General features: G+C 44.7%; 1 protein-coding gene across 11 annotated transcripts in view; it reads right to left on the reverse strand.

The window, feature by feature from the left end:
- HECTD4 (HECT domain E3 ubiquitin protein ligase 4) overlaps positions 1 to 22021 on the reverse strand; it is a 225759-nt gene that overhangs the window by 41787 nt on the left and 161951 nt on the right. For all 11 annotated transcript variants that reach the window (XM_030821429.1, XM_030821424.1, XM_030821426.1 and 8 more), the window contains exons 45-54: positions 17096 to 17199; positions 14753 to 14914; positions 14492 to 14640; positions 14012 to 14091; positions 10128 to 10291; positions 7650 to 7887; positions 6141 to 6277; positions 5522 to 5648; positions 2175 to 2312; positions 1313 to 1449 (exon numbers count right to left, since the gene is read on the reverse strand). In XM_030821429.1, coding sequence (XP_030677289.1) covers positions 1313 to 1449; positions 2175 to 2312; positions 5522 to 5648; positions 6141 to 6277; positions 7650 to 7887; positions 10128 to 10291; positions 14012 to 14091; positions 14492 to 14640; positions 14753 to 14914; positions 17096 to 17199 — 1436 coding nt within the window. The remainder of the gene's footprint in view (positions 1 to 1312; positions 1450 to 2174; positions 2313 to 5521; positions 5649 to 6140; positions 6278 to 7649; positions 7888 to 10127; positions 10292 to 14011; positions 14092 to 14491; positions 14641 to 14752; positions 14915 to 17095; positions 17200 to 22021) is intronic.

Raw genomic sequence — 22021 nt, forward strand, 5'->3', positions numbered from 1 at the left:
CAAGTAGCTAGGATTACAGGTTTGTGCCACCCTGCCCAGCTAATTTTTGTATTTTTGGTAGAGATGGGGTTTCGTCATGTTGGCTAGGTTGGTCTCAAGCTCCTGACCTCAAGTGATCCACCTGCCTCGGCCTCCCAAAGTGCTAGGATTACAGGCATGAGCCACCGCATCTGGCCTAAAGATGTAAATTTTTTCAAGGCAAATTTCAAAGCATTAATGGAACCTAATATCACTGTATCTCTCTAGACAGATACCAAAGTTTATATCTATACAGTGATTGATACTATTATTTTATCAGAGACTCTCAGGCTTGATTTGTATATTATTTCACCAGTTTTTCCTGCATAGGAAGCTTCTCAAATACGAGGATGGGCATGCAACCTCAGAATCACATAGTCATGGCTTTCAAACAGGAGTCTCTTTTCAAAAGAAAGCTTTGGCCTTGTCCTCTCTCACTCTGTTACTTCTCTGCCCCCTCCCCTAAAAGTCCTAGCTGTGTCCTAGGAGAGAGCTTTGCAAAATGGAGGAGGAAACTACTGATCCAGTTTAATACACTCATTTTACAGATAGGGAAATTGAGGCTGAGAGAAATCAGTGAGATGACTTGATCAAAATGACAAAACTTTTTCTTTTTTTTTTTCTTTGGAGACAGGGACTCACTCTGTTGCCCAGGCTGGAGAACACTGATGCCATCACAGCTCATTGCAGCCTTGACCTCCTAGGCTCAAACGATCCTCCCACCTTAGCCTCCCACATAGCTGGGACTACAGATATGCCCACCATGACTGGCTAATTTTTTGTAGAGACAGGGTCTCGCTATGTTGCCCAGGCTGGTCTGGAACTCCTGGGCTCAGGTAATCCTCCTTCCTCCACCTCCCAAAGTGCTGGGATTACAGGTGTGAGCCCCATGCCCAGCCTATTTCTTTGATTTGTGTCTGTATGACCATCATGACAATGACAGATCATCCATTCATCAAGGACAATGGGGACTTTTCCCTGGGAACTTGGGTAGATATAATGCAGGAACAGTTTGAACATGTCGAACAGAAAATAATGGTAGAGGTGGTGTGGTCTGAAGGCGCTGACAGCTTTGAGACTGGACAGCCTACCATCTACTGCCAGCCCTGATCTGAGTCCCTGAGGAAAGCTCAGGCAAGTCAATTGGCATTAGAGCATTTTTGCTTCGTGTCTTCGTCCCTGATTTGAAGAGAAACTCATCTGTACAATCACTTTTTAAGGTACTTGGGAATTTGGGCATGACAGCCTTAGTATACATAAAATAGCTCATTAATCAGAATGGCTGTTCACTCACTGAATCAACATCTAAGACGACTCCATGCAGCCCAAAGGTCTTCAGCATCCCTCGGATGGCAAACTTTGGCAGAGCAGTTCCAACAGCACTGCTGGCTACATTATTGCTGTCTGGAGAGCGGGTTACTACTGTGAGACCTGAGGAGTGTAGAGGGAGAAGTTTTTCAGAAAAAAGTACCACTGCATCTGGGTTCTTACATTTAGTATCTAAAATAGCTCTCCAGATAAAAATAAAATAAAATAAAATAAAATAAAATAAAATAAAATAAAATAAAATAGCTCTACGGGCTTTAACAGAACCCTCAGTTTTGTTATAACCAAGCAAGAACACAACTCAGTCTGGAAGGTAATAGAACGTTGTAAAAGCTCTTACAATTGAAGAATAAAAAGACAAATAAGCCAGTTTAAAATGGGCAAAGAATTTTTTGTTTGTTTTTTGAGACAGAGCCTTGCTCTGTGGCCCAGGCTGGAGTGCAGTGGTGTGATCTCGGCTCACTGCAACCTCCGCCTCCCAGGTTCAAGTGATTCTCCTGCCTCAGCCTCTAGAGTAGCTGGGATTATAGGCGTGCACCACCAGGCCCAGCTATTTTCTATATTTTTAGTAGAGATGGAGCCTGGGCCCTACCTCTCTTCTTGTGCAGCTGCCTGCCCCACTCAGCTCATGCTACTGAGTTCTGGGAAGTGGGAAGGGCCCCACCAGGGTTGCTCTACGGCTTCACATGGGGCGGTGTGGAAGAGGTCAGCTTAGTCAGAGTAAGGAGAGTCACCCTAGGAGAGCCACCAGCTGCTTGTGCACATTAAGGAAAATTCAGCCTCTCATTTCATAGGAAATTTCAAAGGTGGAGTAAGAAGGAAAGCAAAACCTTTTCGAACTTTATCAATTGTGAACTTGTTTGCTTCGTCTTTAATGTCTTCAATGGTGGGAAGATAAAGGTCTCTTGGGATGCCACCGTTCTCTTCATAGAGAAATTCAACCGTCTGTCGGGCAATATCCACCATACCTAAAAAATATAACAGCACTGGGTAACTCCCCAAAGAGTACACACAGATCAACCACGATACTGACTTACATGTAGAGTGAAATGATAAGGGAATCTTTCAAACACTGTTTATAGCAGTACATAACCCTTTGGCGAAGGAAATTATGCAGTATCTACCATGTTTGGAATACTAAATGCACTACTTTTAGGAATGTCTCAAATCTCTTCCACAGAAATATAAGCACTAAGACCAGGCACAGTGGCTCACACCTGTAATCCCAGCACATTGGGAGGCTGAGGTGGGTAGATCACTTGAGGCCAGGAGTTCAAGACCAGCCTGGCCAACACGGTGAAACCCCGTCTCTACTAAAAATACAAAAATTAGCCAGGCATGGTTGGCGGGCGCCCGTAATCCCAGCTACTCGGGAGGTTGAGGCAGGAGAATTGCTTGAACCCAGGAGACAGAGGTTGCAGTGAGCCAAGCTGGCGCCACTGCGCTCCAGCCTGAACGACAGGGAAAGACTCTATCTCAAAAAAAAAAAAAGGGCCAGGCATAGTGGCTCATGCCTATAATCCCAACACTTTGGGAGGCCGAGGTGGGTGGATCACCTGAGGTCAGGAGTTCGAGACCAGCGTGGCCAACATGGCAAAACCATGTCTCTACTAAAAATACAAATTAGCTGGGTGTGGTGGCAGGTGCCTGTAATCCCAGCTACTCGGAAGGCTGAGGCAGAAGAATTGCTTGAACCCGGGAGGTGGAGGTTGCAGTGAGCTGAGATTGAACCATTGCACTCCAGCTTGGGAGACAGAGCAAGTAGCACTGTTGGCAGATAGCAAAAAAGTGGAAAAAACCGAAGTGTTCATCAGTATAAAATGACTAAAAATGGTCCATTATTTTGCAGTTATTTCATTTTCGTTAACTCAAAATAACAAATTACAGGACAAATGGAGAGGAAGAAGAAAGTGAGGGTAATGTTTCTTTTTCTTTTCTTTTTTTTTTTTTTGAGACAGAGTCTTGCTCTGTCGCCTAGGCTGGAGTGCAGTGGTGTAATCTCGGCTCACTGCAACTTCCATCTCCCAGGCTCAAGTGATTTTCATGCTTCAGCCTCTCAAGTAGTTGGGATTACAGGTGCGCACCACCACACTCGACTAATATTTTTGTATTTTTAGTAGAGATGGGGGTTCACCATGTTGCCTAGGCTGGTCTCAAAACTCCTGACCTCAAGTGATCCGCCTGTCTTGGCCTTCCAAAGTGCTGAGATTACAGGTGTGGGCCACGGTGCCTGGCCATGTTTATTTCTCTATATATTTTTGTGCTGTTTGATTTTTACTGCAATAAATACATGTTGCTTGTTTAGGAGAGAGAGAAGGCTATATGAGCTTCTTCTATTCACTTATTGAGATTGCTCTTTCTTCCCAGAGGAAGAACATACGATTATGTTTGATAGCAACAGCTACTATTAATTAATAAACCAAGTAATTACACGTCCAAAGACCTGGGAGGAAAAGCATTATGGGAGGAAAGCAAAATGGGCACAATTCCTACATATCCTGTCGTTGCCTTAGGCCCCACAGTGCCCAGGATGTTGTGGGTGAAAGGGCAGGTGTTGGTCAGGGGCAGTGGCTCACACCTGTAATCCCAGCACTTTGGAGACCCAGGTGGAAAGACTGTTTGAAGCTAAGAGTTCAAGACCAGCCTGAGGGACATAGCAACACCCTGTCTCTATAAAAAATAAAAAAATTAGCCAGGCATGGTAGTGAGTGCCTGTAGTCCCAGGTACTTGGGAAGCTGAAGCAGGAGGATCTCTTGAGCCCAAGAGTTTGAGGCTGCAATGAGCTATGATTGCACCACTGCACTCCAGCCCAGTTAATATAGAGCGAGACTCTCTCAAAAAAATAAAAAAGTGGGTGTTGATAGAATCTGCTTTTTTTTTTTTTTTTTTTTTTTTGAGACGGAGTCTTGCTCTTTCACCCAGGCTGGAGTGCAGTGGCGCGATCTCGGCTCACTGCAAGCTCCACCTCCCGGGTTCACGCCATTCTCCTGCCTCAGCCTCTCCGAGTAGCTGGGACTACAGGCGCCCGCCACCACGCCCGGCTAATTTTTTGTATTTTTAGTAGAGACGGGGTTTCACCGTGGTCTCGATCTCCTGACCTCGTGATCCGCCTGCCTCGGCTTCCCAAAGTCCTGGGATTACAGGCGTGAGCCACTGCGCCTGGCCTAGAATCTGCTTTTTTTTTTTACACAAGGCCTAACTTCATCCCACCTATCTACCATTCTTTTATTCACTGGTCTTACTGTAAGGAAAAAGTATGGCAATTTTCTGAGCAGAGTTTAAAAGGGGGCTGTGATTAGAGACAGACGCTTTTGGAATTAAGTGTTAGAATAAACAAGAAATTGTGGCATAATATTAGAAGATTAGGGAACAATAATCTTTGCAATGTTTTCAAAAGGAACAGTGGGTATGAGAAAAAAAATACTGTGTATGTATGTATGTATGTATGCACGTATGTATTTGAGACAGACTCTCGTTCTATCTTGCCCAGGCTGGAGTGCAGTGGCACAATCTCGGCTCACTGCCGCTTCTGCCTCCTGGGTTCAAGCGATTCTCCTGTCTCAGCCACCGGAGTAGCTTGGACTATAGGCATGTGCCACCACACCCAGCTAACTTTGCATTTTTAGTAGAGATGGGGTTTCGCCATGTTGGCCAGGCTGGTCTCGAACTCCTGACCTCAGGTGATCCACCCACCTCAGCTTCCTAAAGTGCTGGGATTACAGGCGTGAGCCACCATGGCCGGCCAAAAATACTGTTTAATAAGCAGGAATCAGGGAACAGTGAGAGACTGCCAAATCAACCTTGCAGAGCACAGATTCCATTTTAAAGATGGGGAAAGCCCAGAGATGTTAAGTAATTTTCTCAAGTCCACACAGCTGGTAAATAGTGTGACTTCAGATGTGAACTGTTAATCACCAGACCACAGAGTTTCCCATTATAACCACCCCAGCTTCACTGCTGCAGCCTATCAACCCAAAATATTCAGCTAAATTGACAAGCAAATCAAAGTCCAGCAATGAAAACAAAAGATCAGAGTTCACTAAAGGTAAGGTCGAAGACACTGTTAAGTCTGGTGCAACATTAGATGAGTCTCTCCTGATTTACATTCTGATTTTCATCCAGCTCCTCACTTCAAGTCATGAAGTAACCTCCTTAGCAGAACAAAAAGTACCAGACCTAGTTGCAAGGCCCCCTTTATCTGGTCCAGGCCCGATTTCCGCTCTGCTTCATTGCGGAAGCGTCTTCGGATGGTAGGAAAAACCTTGGTCTCCCATGCTTTCACCAGCAGGGCGTAGTGGTCCTCCTGGAAGGAGAAGGAACCTCATGAATGGAGAAGGAATATCTGGTGCAGGCATCACTGTTTCCCTAACTTACAGCCCTCATCCTGAAGTCTTCACCCCACTTAAATGCCAGTAATAGAAAGATGGGCATGGACTCCTGTACTAGATACACCCCCAGATGCCAGGGCAGGGAATAGCAAGACTAGGGCAAGCTCTTCCTTTCCCTCTAAAGAAGCCATAGAAGCACTTTCACAGGATTCTGAACTGTTGCAAAGCACTTCACTTCTCCAGTTTCTGGATCTTCACTGGGCAAAATGGCCCAGTGGATATCGCTATTGATAGGGGTTTAGAAAAATGAACACTCTAAGGTCACTGTTCAAGCACAATGATGTCACTGAGAGTAACAACACCAGCTTTGCACTCTCACAACAAAATCACACCTCGAGGCTTGTCCTAGTCACTAGGGAGCTAAGCAAATGCTGCTGAGTCCTGATCTAAGCCTGCGGGTCTCTTACCTGCGGGATGTCATCATCATCATCATCATCGCTTTCATCATCTGCAATGGGAGGCGGGTGAGGGTCTGGGCCAGAGGTGATGAAATTCTCATAGCTGAGCTCGACTTTATAGTGACAGGAGGTGTCACTATCATATTCTGTAACAGAGCACAAGGACAGCGAATTCTAAACAAGAGCAGGCTAGAAAAATCCTTAACTTCTCACCCTTAGACAAACCAGATTATCTTAATTTGCATGATAGGAAGACTCCTAGTACACTGAGGAATTTTTAATCACAGAGTCTAGGAATAACTAATTATCTATAATTACCCTGAATCCTAAAATAGTTTTTATGAGTATAATTCATTCAATTCAGAGAAGACTTTAGAAAGTCCTTCACTATAGATAGAACTAAACAGGCTTTTTTTTTTTTTTTTGAGACGGAATCTCACTCTGTTGCCTAGGCTGGCGTGCAGTGGTGCAAAGATAGCTCACTGCAGCTAAACCTCCTGGGCTCCAGTGATCCTCCCACCTCAGCTTCCTGAGTGGCTGGGACTACAGATGTGTGCCACCACACCTGGCTATTTTTAAAATTTTTTTTGTAGAGACAGGGTCTCACTGTGTTTCCTAGGTTGGTCTCAAACTCCTGGGCTCAAGCTATCCTCCTTCCTTGACCTCCCAGTGTTGGGATTATAGATGTGAGCCACTGTGCCTGGCCCTAAACAGAATCTTAAAACAGTTTGCAAACCAGTATCCCATGGGCCAAATATAGCCTGCAGACATCCTTACTTTGGTGAGCTGTTTTATTTAATTTTATGACAAAATTGTTACAAGTAATCATAAAAGGTTTTTTTTTTTTGACACGGAGTTTCGCTCTTGTTGCCCAGGCTGGAGTGCAATGGTACGATCTCGGCTCACTGTAACCTCCACCTCCCAGTTCAAGCAATTCTTCTGCCTCAGCCTCCTGAGTAGCTGGGATTACAGGCATGCGCCACCACGCCCAGCTAATTTTGTATTTTTAGTAGAGACAGGGTTTCTCCACGTTGGTCAGGCTGGTCTCGAACTCCCAACCTTAGGTGATCTGCCCACCTCGGCCTCCCAAAGTGCTGGCATTACTGGCGTGAGCCATCTCGCTCGACCATCATAAAAGATTTTAGTGCACACCTATATATCCATTGCCTAGCATTTTATTATTCTGTGATTACCTCGGTTTTAGGACAATTTTTGAAAATGAGTGATACTTTGAAAATATGGAGACTTCATACAAAGACCTGGGTCTCTAGTGGTCTTGCACTGGCTGCCCTGAGGCATAGCAGGTTTCCTGGAAATGGGGATGAACTTTGTGGTCTGCTGTGCTTCTTCCTGCTCCCCACCTTCTTTCACCAGGCCTGTGACCCCATTACCAACGGGCACTTGAGTTTGCAACTCCTGATTGTAATGAGGATGCTCAAGTGCAATGGGTTTATGGAATTCGTAACATTCATGGTCTCAGGAAACCATGGAGGCAGTAAGTTCTAGGAGGTGACTTACGTTGCTGAGCGGTGGCCACGGCAGCAATCCGGCATGGTGGCCCATGAGTGCCTGGGTCTGACGCAATACTGGTGCCAGCATCGTTGTCACTGTCAGATGCCATGGCGAAAGGCAGGGCCTCAAAGTTAGCGCTGATCTCTTCTGCCAGGTCGGTGCACAGGTCGGCAGCATTGCGGTGGGCCTGCCCTTCCGCGTAGGCAAATGGCCGGGAGCCAAAGTTAGCTCGGGTTTTGGTGTTCTGGAAAGGAAACCAAATGAAGGATTTGGAAAGACTTACGTTTATTTTTATTTTTTGCAAGAGCCCAAGGTTCAGCTCACTAAACGTCACCTTGGAAGAATAGCCCGAGGTGTGTGCTGGCATGAGAAACCAGGTGGGGGCTGGAGGGACTGAGCATACCTGTGCTCAGAGCCCTGTACAGCCAGCCCTGCCTCCCCGTCCCTCACCTCACATTCTCATGCGCTTTGCTGCTCAAACACATTGACCTCTCTTGTTTCCAACACTGCTCCTCTCTACCTGACACGGCTCCTCTCTACCTGACACCAGTACCCATGCTGTTCCTTCCACCTGGAATATTCTTTTGTCCAACTTTGCCTAGTTAAGACCAGCTAATATTCCACACCTGGCTCAAGCAGCACTTCTTCAGATTATGAGATATAAGATCAGATGGACCTACCACTTGCTTCTAGGAAGTCTATGATTCTCATTCACAGCATTTATTAGTCTGTGATTACATACATACACATGCATATTTATGTGATTATTTGACTACTGTCTGATTGATTCCTCCAACTGATCATAACCCAACGAAGACAGAGATCATATCTGTTTTGCTCACTGCTATATATCCAGAGCTTAGCATAGTGCTTGACATAGAGTAAGTGTTCAATAAATATTTGTTGAATGCATGAATGGAACAGGCTGAGACATGCTGCTTTAAATTATTGGCATCATTAATTCACTCAACAAATACAGAGATAAAAGATGGTATCAGAGGCATGGTACAGGGCCAGATCCTATAGGACCTTACAGGTTATTTTTTTAAAAGATGGAGTCTTGGCCAGATGCAGTAGCTCTTGCCTGTAATCCCAGCAGTTTGGGAGCGGAGGTGGGCAGATCATGAGGTCAGGAGTTCGAGACCAGCCTAGCCAACATGGTGAAACCCCATCTCTATTAAAAATACAAAAATTAGCCTGGTGTGATGGTGCGCATCTGGAGTCTCACTATGTTGCCTAGGCTGGAGTGCAACTGACTATTCATAGGTGCAATGATAATGCATTGCAGCCTGGAACTCCTGGGCTCAAGTGATACTCCCACTCAGCCTCCAGAGCAGCGGGGACTACTCTGGCACCACCACACCTGGCATCTTGTAAGTCATTATAAAGACTTGGGCTTTTAAAATGCATGACATGAGAAGCCATTGACTGAATAGCGACATTCCAACTAACATCTTGAAAAGATCACTGTGATTGCTGGCTTGAAAAGACATGTATTACCTTAGAGATGTCCTGAAGGGGGAAAAAAAAAAAAAGATAAGACATGTGAACGGGCAAGAATGGGGGCTGGGAAAGGAGTCAGAACACCGTAATGAGCTACCCAAGGGAAGATGGTGGCAGGGCCAGGTTGTTGATGGAAGAATGGGAGAAGGGGTCAGATTCTAGATACATTTTGAAGGTTAGAACCAAGATCTGCTGACAGGTTGGATGTGGAGCAGGAGAAAAAAGAAGAGTCAAGGAGAATATCAAGGTTTTTGGCCTTAGCAACTACAAGCATGGAGCTGCCATTTCCTGAGATGAAGAAGACTGGGGAAGTGGCAGCTTTGGGTCTGGGGGAGAGTTAGGCTCAGTCTTGGTCACGTATTGGCATGCCTTGACATGCCAATAAGGCATCTCTTTAGAGATGCTGCCCAGGCTGCTGGGTATGTGAGCATGGAGTTTAGGGAAAGGTCTGGGATAGAGATATGGATTTGGGAGCTACCAGCATGTAGTAAGTAATAATGTTCCAGAACACTGGATATTAATAGATGCCCCTTAAGAAACAAGAGTTCCATCATTAAATATGTATGAAGATGCTGGTTAACTAAGTTGAACTTACAAATCTTTACTGAAGGTTCTCTCCAAGTTTCTGACATACTGAGCAACCAAAGAGAATCACTTTCAAAATTTACTTAATCATGTAATCATTTTATTCACATTTGAAAGAACTCTAGTGTTCCTTGCATTGTTGTCTGGGAAAGGTTGCTAAAAAGATGTCAAGGCAATGAAGCACTAAGTTCCTGATATAGCATTGTTCAATCTAAAACTGTGGGGTCAACACAAAGGAAGGCACACACTCGCTCAAGCTGGCTCTGCCCTTCCTCTGCCATTGTGTACCAATATTATGTACAATGAGGGCCCGTTTGCTCCCTTTCATTTTTCCATGTCTAACAGGAACACGTGACGAAGGAGAATTTGTTTTCCTTTCCCAACAAGGTAACCTGCCTTTTTCTGAATGTGAACCACTGGCCACATGCCACCAGAGACGTCTTCAAGATATGGTGAGAGGCGCTGCCCGCAGTATGTGAAGTACACCCGGCCCTTGGCTGGCTGTCCCGGAGGAGGTGGAGTCCCCTCGGTTCTCTCCCAGCCAATTCCTGCCACGTCACCTATAACAGAGAACGGGAAGGAAAACGCATTTTCTCCCTTTTATTAAGTAAATTTTAAATTTGCAACCAGAGTGTCACCCTACACATCACTGACTATTTATGCCCTCATTTACTTCTGAAATGGACATGAAGTTACTGTATTTATTTATTTATTGAGACAGAGTCTTACTCTGCTGACCAGGCTGGAGTACAGTGGTGCCATCTCGGCTCACTGCAACCTCTGCCTCCCAGGTTCAAGCAATTCTCCTGCCTCAGCCTCCAGAGTAGCTGGGATTACAGGCGCCTACAAGCACGCCCAGTTAATTTTTGTATTTTTAGTAGAGACGGGGTTTTGCCATGTTGGCTAGATTGGTCTCGAACTCCTGACCTCAGGCAATCCACCTGCCTCGGCCTCTCAAAGTGCTGGAATTACAGTCATGAGCCACCGCGCCCAGCCTAAGTTTTTGTATTTAGATATAAAGTAACATAACAGAAACAACCTATTTAAAGAAGCTGTCAGAATTTTTAGAAGGAAAATGCCTAGTGTCTGTGTTAAATTAGTTACCGCAATCACATATTAAATTTAGCCTTTATTTTCCTGGCAGGCAAGAAAAAAATGAAAAACACTAGGTACTATTTTTAAAATAGAAAAATGAAGTTTTTCTCTTTTGACACATGGAGGATTACTTATGACAAATAAGTAAAAAGGTAATAGTAATATCATCTCCAGTGGAATATTCAGAAATGGCCTTAAAATATATAATTTAGGCCAGACGTGGTGGCTCAAGCCTGTAATCCCAGCACTTTGGGAGGCCGAGCTGGGTGGATCACAAGGTCAGGAGATCAAGTCCATCCTGGCTAACACGGTGAAACCCTGTCTCTACTAAAAATACAAAAATTTTGCCGGGCGTGGTGGCAGGCACCTGTAGTCCCAGCTACTGGGGAGGCTGAGGCAGGAGAATGGCATGAACCTGGGAGGTGGAGGTTGCAGTGAGCCAAGATTGTGCCACTGCACTCCAGCCTGGGCGACAGAGCAAGACTCCATCTCAAAAAAAAAAAAAAAAAAAAAAAAAAAAAAATATATATATAAATATATATATAAAAATATATATATATATAAATATATATATATAAATATATATATATATATAAATATATATATATAAAATTTAAGGTCAGACGTGATGGTTCATGCCTGTAATCCCAGCATTTTGGGAGGCCAATGTAGGAAGATTGCTTGAGCCCAGGAGTTCAAGACCAGCCTAGGCAACACAGTGAGACCTCGTCTCTACAAAAAATACAAAAATTAGTCAGGCATGGTGGTGTGTGCCTATGGTCCCAGTTACTCAGGAGGCTGAGGTGGGAGGGTCACTTGAGCCCAGGGGGTCAAGGCTGCAGTGAGCTGTGATTGCACCACTGCACTCTAGCCTGGGTGACAAGAGTGAGACCCAGTCTCAAAAAAAAAAGAAAAAAAGAAAAAAATACATATATAATTTTAAACTTTACCTACAATGTAAGCTAAAGATAGACCACTAAATTCCATTATGTTCCCTACTTATAAGTATTTAAGGCATTTTTCAAAAAGTGAAGGTAACCAACATAATCCAGGCTGTTATCTGATAAGATGACTGGACACCAGGGTGGGACTTACAGAACCAAGAGGAGCCTGTCAATCGCTTTGGCACCCTTACATCAGCTGCCTCAAGCAAGCTGCTAGCACGTGCGGCCTTATAATTTATCTTTTGTAAACTCTCCAATAAGTGCATGAAGTTCTAAGGTTCTGTTTTGATCACAGAGTCTCTTATGGCTTAGGTACCATAGGAATGGGAGCTTCCCAGTGGCTGGGGACTTGTCATTGTTCGCCACGGCATCCCCAGGGGCCAGAAGAGGGCCTAGCAGGTAGGAGATGCTCAGCAAGTATCTGTTGATGAATGGAAAGCCCATGTACTGGTAGAGGGGTTGAGATTCTGTTAGACAGACTGGGTTCTAATTCCTATTCCTTTGCAGACACATTTCTCTAGAAAGAGGGTAGTCTGTGTGCCCGTAGTCCAGTCCTAAATGTTCTCAAAAACCACAACTGATAAAACAACAAATACAGCAACAAGGAAATAAAAACACTGAAAACGCTCCCCTAGGCTACCACCCACCCCCCGACACACACCCTTTTGTGCTGAAAGCGCTTAGGTAAGTACTCTGCTGAGATGTCTGAGTTCTGCTTTGTGAAGTAAGAGAAAAATTTTTACTTTGCCCTGAAATGATTTCCAAGTCATAATATGACTTGGCTTGAGTAAAAACACTATGCTGCCAGGGGCCGGGTGTGGTGGCTTACACCTGAGAGCCCAGCACTTTGGGAGGCTTAGGCAGGGAGATTACTTGAGATCAGAAGTTTGAGACCAGCCTGGCCAACATGGTGAAACCCCGTCTCTACTAAAAATACAAAAATTAGCTGGGCATGGTGGCAGGCACCTGTAATCTCAGCTATTTGGGAGGCTATGGCAGGAGAATTGCTTGAGCCCAGGAGGCGGAGGTTGCAGTGAGTTGAAATCGCACCACTGCACTCCAGCCTGAGTGACAGAGCAAGACTCCATTTCAAAAGAACAAACAAACAAACAAACAAAAAAAACACAAAAAACCGCACTGTGCTCCCAGGAAAAGTGTAATTTAACAAGCAGCCCCCTTAAGCACAAGTGATGGCAAAAGTAACCTCCAGGCAGCTACAAGAGGCTACCTATTGGAGTGACTTCATATTCCCCATCTCATCATCCCAGATTGTTTACTATGTATCTCAATTTAAGTTCTATTGTAGATGAAGCCTAGGATGCATTGTCTAAAAATAAGTAACCAACATATTCGGCTGCTTCGAATGTCAGCAGGACAGTTCTGTTTTTTTGCTATAGCTGGAGTACGTAGAGCCTATCCTAATTCAACTACTACACAGATCTAGTTATTTACATGGAGGCTAAAAAGAAGGAGGAAAGGGTTCTTTATTGAGTTGACTGTCTATGTGACTGAAACATAGAGGCAGAATATTTGTCAAAGCTTGACCAGATGTTTATAGGCTGTATCTACCAATAAGGCGTTTCTCTCTCTCTCTTTGAGATAGGGTCTCACTCTGTCACCCAGGCTGGAGTGTAGTGATATGATCACAGCTCACTGCAGCCTCAACCTTCTAGTTTCAAGTGATTTTTCTGCCTCAGCCTCTCGAGTAGCTGGGACCACAGGCATGCGCCACCACTAATTTTTGTATTTTTTGTAGTGATGGGGTTTTGCTATGTTGCCCAGGGTGGTCTTGAACTTCTGGGCTCAAGTGATCCTCTTGCCTCAGCCTCCCCAAATGCTGGAATTATAGGAGTGAGCCACTGTGCCTGGCCCAATAAGGCACTTCTCCAGTGCCTCACAGCTAGAGGTGGAGTTCTCTTTCTTTGAAGCTATTTATCTGCTCATTAATGAATAAGTGAAGAAAGACTAAACTTCAGATAGAAGCCAAATCTCTGAATTATCTAATGATGAAGGCACAAAAGTACATGTAACTCTGGAGTTACCAAATGGAGGCTCTAATGGTGAGGGCTCATAAAGTGAGGGGTTTGGTGTAAACTAGGGGGCAGCAAGGATGTGTTTGGTTTTTGCTAAATGACGAATTGCCCATTTCCAATTGCTAAATTTATTTAACTTTAACCTGTTTAGACCCAAACCTGAGACCAACAGACTCACACAGGGTGGAAAAGCTCCCACTGCACTCACCGGGGGAGAGAGTCACGTCTAAGCGAACGCTCTTCCACTGTAGCAAACTGGAGCCATTGTAGTGCACAGCTCGGCCGTTGCTATGAAAAATACAAAGAAGGGAGGTCAAAGACAAGAAAGATAAGCCACACTGGCCAACACACAAGCAGGGAACTGGTGAAGTGGGGGGGAGGTGTGGTCAGCCTTGTGAGATTATTATATCACTTTAGTATTAAAATACCCACACCAATATTTCCCAAACTGTATTCCTAGAATAAAGGGTTATAGAATTTGCAAAATAAACAGATTTTTAAAAAATTACAGGACAACTAGGAAGGAATCTTACTAATGTGCACTGGAAATCTCCAGAAAGGAAAAATAATGCTCTCCTTTCCCCAAACTCACTTGAAGACAGAACTCTATTTTGACTTCCTGAACACCTATACACACCTTGTGGGAGGCTACTGCTCTCTGTCACACTGAACTACTTCTTTTACTTACTTATGGAAAAGACAAGTGCCCACTGGATTAGTCCAAGCCCCATCTCGCTTCTCTGCTTCTGTAGTGAAGCCAAAGGAAACTATGGGCCCAGTGTCATCATCGGTGTCTCCATAGGAAACGATTTCAATTTCCCAGTAAAAAGATGGGGCCTGAAGAGATGCCAGAAGAGAGCAGCAATCAGAGGGCTAAACCCAGGCCTGAGACCTGCTTTTTCTTTCAAATCTGAAGATGCAAAAGACAGTGTGTCATGTGATGTCTCACCTGAACTGGCAGTGGTGAAGTGGCATAGATAAAAGTGCCCCGGGGCAGACCTCCCCCAGCGCTGGGGTCAGCCAGAAAGGTGACTGAGGTAAGGTGAGATGAGAACATGCAGGCTCGAACAGGTGGAAACACTCGCGAGGGGCTCCAAGTAATCTCTTTGGGCTGCATCAGGGAGAAAAACCCATATTCAGTAGAACTGCAAACACAATCCCTTTACTCTCTCAAAGAAGAAAAAAATTTTATCTGATGGTATTAAAATATAGGCATATATATATGTACATACACACACACACACACACACACACACACACACATTTATTTATTTAGAGACAGAGTCTCACTCCCATCACCCAGACTGGAGTGCAGTGGTACAATCATAGCTCGCTGCAGCCTCAAGCTCCTGGGCTCAAGTGGTCCTCTTGCTTCAGCCTCCCCAGTAGCTGGGACTACAGGTGTGCATCACCACACCCAGCTAATTTTTGAATTTTTGGAAAGATGGGATCTTGCTATGTTGCCCAAGCTGATCTCAAACTCCTGGGCTCAAGCTATCTGTCTGTCTTGGCCTTCCAAAGTGCTAGGATTACAGGCATGAGCCACCATGCCCAGCCAGGCACATATATTTTTTAAAAAGCATATCTTTTTTCCAAATAAAATTTTTATTATCCCTTTAAGACACTATTTATCTTCCATTATCATCAATTCCAAGGTCTGGTCTCCATCCTCTTATAGTCCCCATGTAGTTACAGAACAAATTTTAGTTCAATTTATAAATGCATGACTAATATTCAGCTCAAAGCTAAGCAGGGGTACCATGGTGACACTTCCTTATTCTTTTTTTAAAGGTTAGTTGTCTTGCTTTCTCAGTTTTATTTCTAATCATTCTAATCATAACAATCTCAAGCTTCTCTATCAGATAAAAGCATCTTTTAAAAAAATTTTTTTATTTTATTTTTTATTTTTTGAGACAGAGTCTCATTCTGTCGCCCAGGCTGCAGAATCCCAGCTACTCGGGAGGCTGAGGTAGGAGAATCAGTTGAACCCGGGAGGTGGAGGTTGCAGTGAGCTGAGATCAGGCCACTGCACTCCAGCCTGGGTGACAGAGCGAGACTCCATTTCAAAAAAAAAAAAAAAGAATTCATATAACACACAATTCACCCATTTGAAGTGTACAAGTCAATGTTTTGTTTTGATTTTTAATATTTATGGGTACATGGTAGGTGTATATATTTATGGGATAAGTCAATGGTTTTTAGTATATTCACAGAGTTATGCAACCATTATCGTGATCTAATTTTAGAACATTTTTGTCCCTACTGAAGGAAATTCCATACCCTTTAGTAGTCAATCCCCGTTCCTCTCTTCCCTTAACTCTCCTTTGCCCCCAGCTCCTGGCAATCACTAATCTATTTTCTATGTCTATGGATTTACCTGCACTAGACATTTCATATAAATGGAATTTATATAAGATGTGGTCTTTTGTGTCTGGTTTCTTTCACTTAGTGTAATTTCAAGTTCATTCATGTTGTAGCATATATCAATACCTCATTCCTTTTTATGAACAAATGATATTCCATTACATGGCTATTGCATATTTTATTTATTCATCAGTTGATGTATATTTGCAGTTTCCACTTTTTGGCTATTGTGAATAACGATGCTAAGAACATTCATAGATGTATCAATTTTTAACATTTTGCCTCTCCTTTTTTTTGGAGACAGAGTCTTGCTCTGTCACCCAGGCTGGAGTGCAGTGGCACAATCTTGGCTTACTGCAACCTCTACCTCCTAGGTTGAAGCGATTCTCCTTCCTCAGCCTCCCAAGTAGCTGGGATTACTGATGTGCACCACCATGCCCAGCTAATTTTAGTATTTTTAGTAGAGATGGGGTTTCAACATGTTGGCCAGGCTGGTCTCAAACTTCCGGCCTCATGTGATCTGCCCACCATGGCCTCTCAAAATGTTGGGATTACAGGCATGAGCCACCATGCCCAGCCCACTTTTGTTTTTTAATTACTCACTTATGTTCTGTTATGAAACTGACTGTATCTCTAAACTTTAAAAAAAAGCTTTCTTTTTGTTATTGACAGCACAAAGAAGCTATTTATGAATTACTAAGTTTTGCTCCCCTGCTATAATTTTCCAATATTCAGAATGTCAGCTCAATTTGCTCTGACATTCAAAGATGAGAGCATGGCACCGCAAAGGAGGGCATGTCACCGCAAAAGAATGCACCTCCAAACGGCTTTGCAAACACTTATTCTAAATGTCCTTAACTTGCTGCTGGCCTTACTCAGTGACGTGTGTGGCGGCTGCAGGAGGTGCAAAGCACCGCAGAGGGCTCACCTGTCTCCGGTCAGCCTGCAAAGGAGGCGGTGGGGGCCGAGCACAGTCCCGGTAGAGCATCCTCAGCCGTTCACACTGTACCTCCACAACTGCAAGTCGCTCTCCTGTAGAGGGCACATGTTGAATCTGTGAAAACAACTCCCACAACTCCCAAGTGGGCGCTGACTCTTTTGGAGCAGCATCAAAACAATAAAATGCACTTATAGAGCTCATTGAATTTTTTTTTTTTTTGAGACAGTTTCGTTCTATTGCCCAGGCTGGAGTGCAGTGGCACGATCCTGGCTTACTGCAATCTCCGCCTCCCGGGCTCAAGAGATTCTCCTGCCTAGCCTCCCGAGTAGCTAGGATTACAGGCACATGCCACCGCACCCGGTTAATTTTTGTATTTTTAGTAGAGACAAGGTTTCACCGTGTTGGCCAGGCTGGTCTCGAACTCCTAACCTCACGTGATCCACCTGCCTTGGCCTCCCAAAGTGCGAGGATTACAGGCTTGAGCCACCGCGCCCAGCCTAAAATTCTTATAAAACAACAAATACCCCAAGACATCCTCATATGTAACCCAGCAGCACAACAATGAGGGCAAGTGCTTAGCCTCTGGTGCAGTCCAACTCCTGGATTCAGAACCTGGCCCCAGTACTCAGTATTTATCATCTCACTTCCAATACTGGGTAACAACAGCACCTGTGTCTCACAGGGCTGCTGTGAAGATGTGATGAAATAACTTAAGCCCTTGGCTAAGTCCCTGGCACAGGCATTCAATAAATGTGTTGTTATTCTCATCATCTAGTAAGTGAAGACTATTATTCCTATCATCTAAATTAATTTTTAAAAATCTAATATCTATGGCGTACCTGCTATGAGCAAGGCACACTGCGAAGTGTTGGAGAATACAAAGATATATGAGCCAAAGCCCCTACTGTGGAGGGAAAATAAGGTGCGCACACACGCACACCACACACAGGCACACACACAGTAAAGAGCACAGTGCTGGACTGCAGTATGTGATTACGTAATATACGGTACAAGCAGAGGCACAGGTGAATGAGCAGTGACTTGATTCAAGCATCCAGAAAGGCTTAATGAAAACATCATTAAGTTAGATCTTAGAAAGCCAGGTGTGGTGGCTCATGCCTGTAATCCCAGCACTTTGGGAGGCCAGGGCAGGCAGATCACTTGAGGCCAGAAGTTCAAAACCAGCCTGGCCAACACAGCAAACCACCATGTCTACAAAAAATACAAAAATTAGCCAGGCGTGGTGGCACATGCTTGTAATCCCAGCTACTCGGGAGGGTGAGGCATGAGAATTGCTTGAACCCAGGAGGCAGAGGTTGCAGTGAGCTGAGATCACACCACTGCATTCCAGCCTGGGTGACAGAGTGAGACTCTGTCTCTAAATAAATAAATAGGAGATAAGAAGCACCTGCCTTGGCCCTGCATGGTGGTGCATGCCTACAATTCCAGCACTTTGGGAGGCTGAGGCAGGAGGACTGCTTGAGCCCAGGAGTTTGAGACCAGCCTGGGAGACATAGTGAGACCCTGTCTCTACAAATTTTTATTTTTTTGAGACAAGGTCTCTCACTCTGTTGCCCAGGCTGGAGTGCAATGGCGCAATCTCGGCTCACTGCAACCTCTGCTTCCCAAGCTCACGTGATCCTCCCACCTCAGCCTCCCAAGCAGGTGGGACCACAGGCGTAAGCCACCACACCTGGCTAATTTTTTGTGTATTTTTTGTAGAGACAAGGTCTTGCTATGTTGTCAAGGCTATAAAAATTACAATTATAAAAAAGCACCTGTTTTAAAGTGTTGGTAGTGAAAACAGGCAGGAAAGGGATAAATTTCAGGAGCATTTTATTTTATTTTATTGAGACAGGGTCTCACTCTGTCTCTCAGGCTGGAGGGCAGTGGTGCAATCACAGCTCACTGAAGCCCTGACTTCCTGGACTCAGGTGATCTTCCCACTTCAGCCTCCCAAGTAGCTGGGACTACAAGTATCCACCACCATGCCTGGCTTTTTTGTAGATACGGAGTTTCCCCCATTTTGCCCAGGCTGGTCTCAAACTTTTGGGCTCAAGCATTCCGCCTGCCTTGGCCTCTCAAAGTGCTGGGATTACAGATATGAGCCAATGTGCCCAGCCTCAGGAGCATTTTAAAGGAAGAACTGGATAAGGCAAGTGATTGGATGTGAAGGGACAAGGAAGAGGCATTATACTTGACTCAGTATCTGGGCATCAAAACTAACCTGGCGCGGTGTCTCATGCCTGTAATCCTAGCACTTTGGGAGGCTAAGGAGGGAAGATCACTTGAGCCCAGAGACAACATAGGGAGACGCTGTCTCTTGTTTTTCTTTTCTTTTTTTTTTTTTTTGAGATGGAGTCTCCCTCTGCCGACCAGGCTGGAGTGCGATGGCATGATCTTGGCTCACTACAACCTCCACCTCCTGGGTTCAAGCGATTCTCTTGCCTGAGCCTCCTGAGTAGCTGGGATTACAGGCACTCGCCCCAATGCCCGGCTGATTTTTTTTGAGATGGAGTCTCACTGTGTCACCCAGGCTGGAGTGCAGTGGTGTGATCTCGGCTCACTGCAACCTCTGCCTCCCGGGTTCAACTGATTCTTCTGCCTTAGCCACCTGAGTAGCTGGGACTACAGGCGCGTGCCACCACACCCGGCTAATTTTTGTATTTTTAGTAGAGACGGCGTTTCACCATCTTGGCCAGGCGGTCTCGAACTCCTGACCTCGTGATCTGCCTGCCTTGGCCTCCCAAAGTGCTGGGATCACAGGCGTGAGCCATCGCACCCGGCCTAATTTTTGTATTTTTAGTAGAGACGGGGTTTCACCATTTTGGACAGGCTGGTCTGGAACCCCTGACCTCAGGTAATCCACCTACCTCGGCCTCCCAAAGTGCTGAAATTACCGGCGTGAGCCACAGCACCTGGCCCTCATTTTTCTAATAATTACAAAAATTACGCTGGGTGTGGTGGCTCATGCCTGTAATCCCAGCACTTTGGGAGGCTGAAGTGGGCGGATCACTTGAGGTCAGGAGTTTGAGAACAGCCTGTCCAACATGGTAAAACCCCGTCTCTACTAAAAATGCAAAAATTATCCAGATGTGGTAGTAGGCACCTGTAATCCTAGCTACTCGGCAGGCTGAGGCAGGAGAATCACCTGAACCTGGGAGGCAGAGGTTGTAGTGAGCTAAGATCGTGCCACAGCACTCCAGCCTTGGCGACAGAGCGAGACTCTGTCTTTTAAAAACAAAAAAAAAAGTAGCCATGCATGGTGGTGTGCATCTGTGGTCCCAGCTACTCAGGAGGCTGAAGCAAGAGGATTGCCTGAGCCCAGAAGGTTGTGGCTGCAGTGAGCCTTGATGGCAACACTGCACTCCAGCCTGGGTGACAAAGTGAAACCCTGTCTCAAAAAACAAAAACAAAAACAAAATTAGTCTGAATATTAAGTAAAACAGGGAACTCGGGAAGGAAAGCTGATTCCAGAGTAAGGAATGACTTTGGTTATCAATTTGGTGCATTCATGAGGCTGGGGAGGGGGATATTTTTAAAGAAGTAGCTGCTAAGCCTGGATCTCAGCAGAGGGATTGCTCAGCGTAGAAGCCAGGAAAGCTCAGGAGAAGGGTAGGTAAAGTAAGGAGGGTCAGGGTGAAACTTGGAGCCCTGTTTCTTCCAGTGAGGTCTGATGGTTCCTGTAGCCTGCTGTCTGGGACCACCCTCTACTTACAATTCTGACTGTAATCATGCTTCCTAGGAGTTCTGAGGAACTTCCAAAGTTGGAGAATATCTGGCTCAGGGAGTAAGCACATAAGGAAGCTGGGAGAAGAGGAAACAGCTGAAAATGGGAGATGCTAGCTTCTTCAAGGGGGTAAAATAATGTTGAGAACTTTTTTGGTTTCTATGTGCCTTTTCTTCAGGTTCAAAAATCTGCTTCCTCTGCTATTTCAACCAAGGGATCCAGTTAATGTCTCAGGAATATTTCTTTTTTTTTTTCTTTCTTTTTTTTAGACAGAGTCTTGCTCTGTCGCCCAGGCTGGAGTGCAGTGGCACAATCTCAGCTCATGGCAACCTCCACCTCCTGGGTTCAAGCGATTCTTATGCCTCAGCCTCCCAAGTAGCTGGGATTACAGGCACACCCCACCATACCTGGCTAATTTTTGTATTCTGAGTAGAGACACGGCTTCACCATATTGGCCAGGCTGTTCTTGAACTGCTAACCTCAAGTGATCTGCCCGCCTCGGCCTCTCAAAGTGCTGGGATTACAGGCATGAGCCACCACGCCCGGGCTTCAGGAATATTTTTTCAAGGAAAAAAGTTTTGTAGTGCTATCTCCCTAGATCAAATGGAATCTGGTACTGTCTTCTTTAGACAGAGACGCTATAAAATTTAGCTATCAGTGAGTAAATATTAGAATGGCCAAGTTTGCCACTTAATTCATCCCAGAAGAGGAAAAATAATAGAAGTTGATTAAATATTTTAAAATTTAAAAATTGTAAAAATTTGAGTATCAATACATTATTGCTTATAAATTTCATGACATTTTCATATATAAAATAAAAAATTTTAATACCTTAAAAAATGAAAATCAAATAACTGTCTCTCCTCTACCTACCCCTCACCTTGAATCTTGTTTATTAAACAGCTTTTCTCCTGAGTATAGTCTATGCCTCCCTTGTAGGCCTAAGAATCTACCACTGTTCTGCAAAGTAACCCGGAATGTAGGTTTTTCCCTTTGGTTTTTATCACTAACTGACACTGGAGTCAGAAAACTTTGCTATTTACTTTAAATGTCAGAACCATTTCTGGTAACCTAATAAGTGAGTTATTAAGGATTCTTTTTTTTTTTTTTGAGATGGAGTCTCGCTCTCTTGCCCAGGCTGGAGTGCAGTGGCATGATCTCGGCTCACTGCAAGCTCCACCTCC

This window comes from Nomascus leucogenys, chromosome 10 (genome assembly GCF_006542625.1).
Source record: "Nomascus leucogenys isolate Asia chromosome 10, Asia_NLE_v1, whole genome shotgun sequence".
NCBI lineage: Eukaryota > Metazoa > Chordata > Mammalia > Primates > Hylobatidae > Nomascus > Nomascus leucogenys.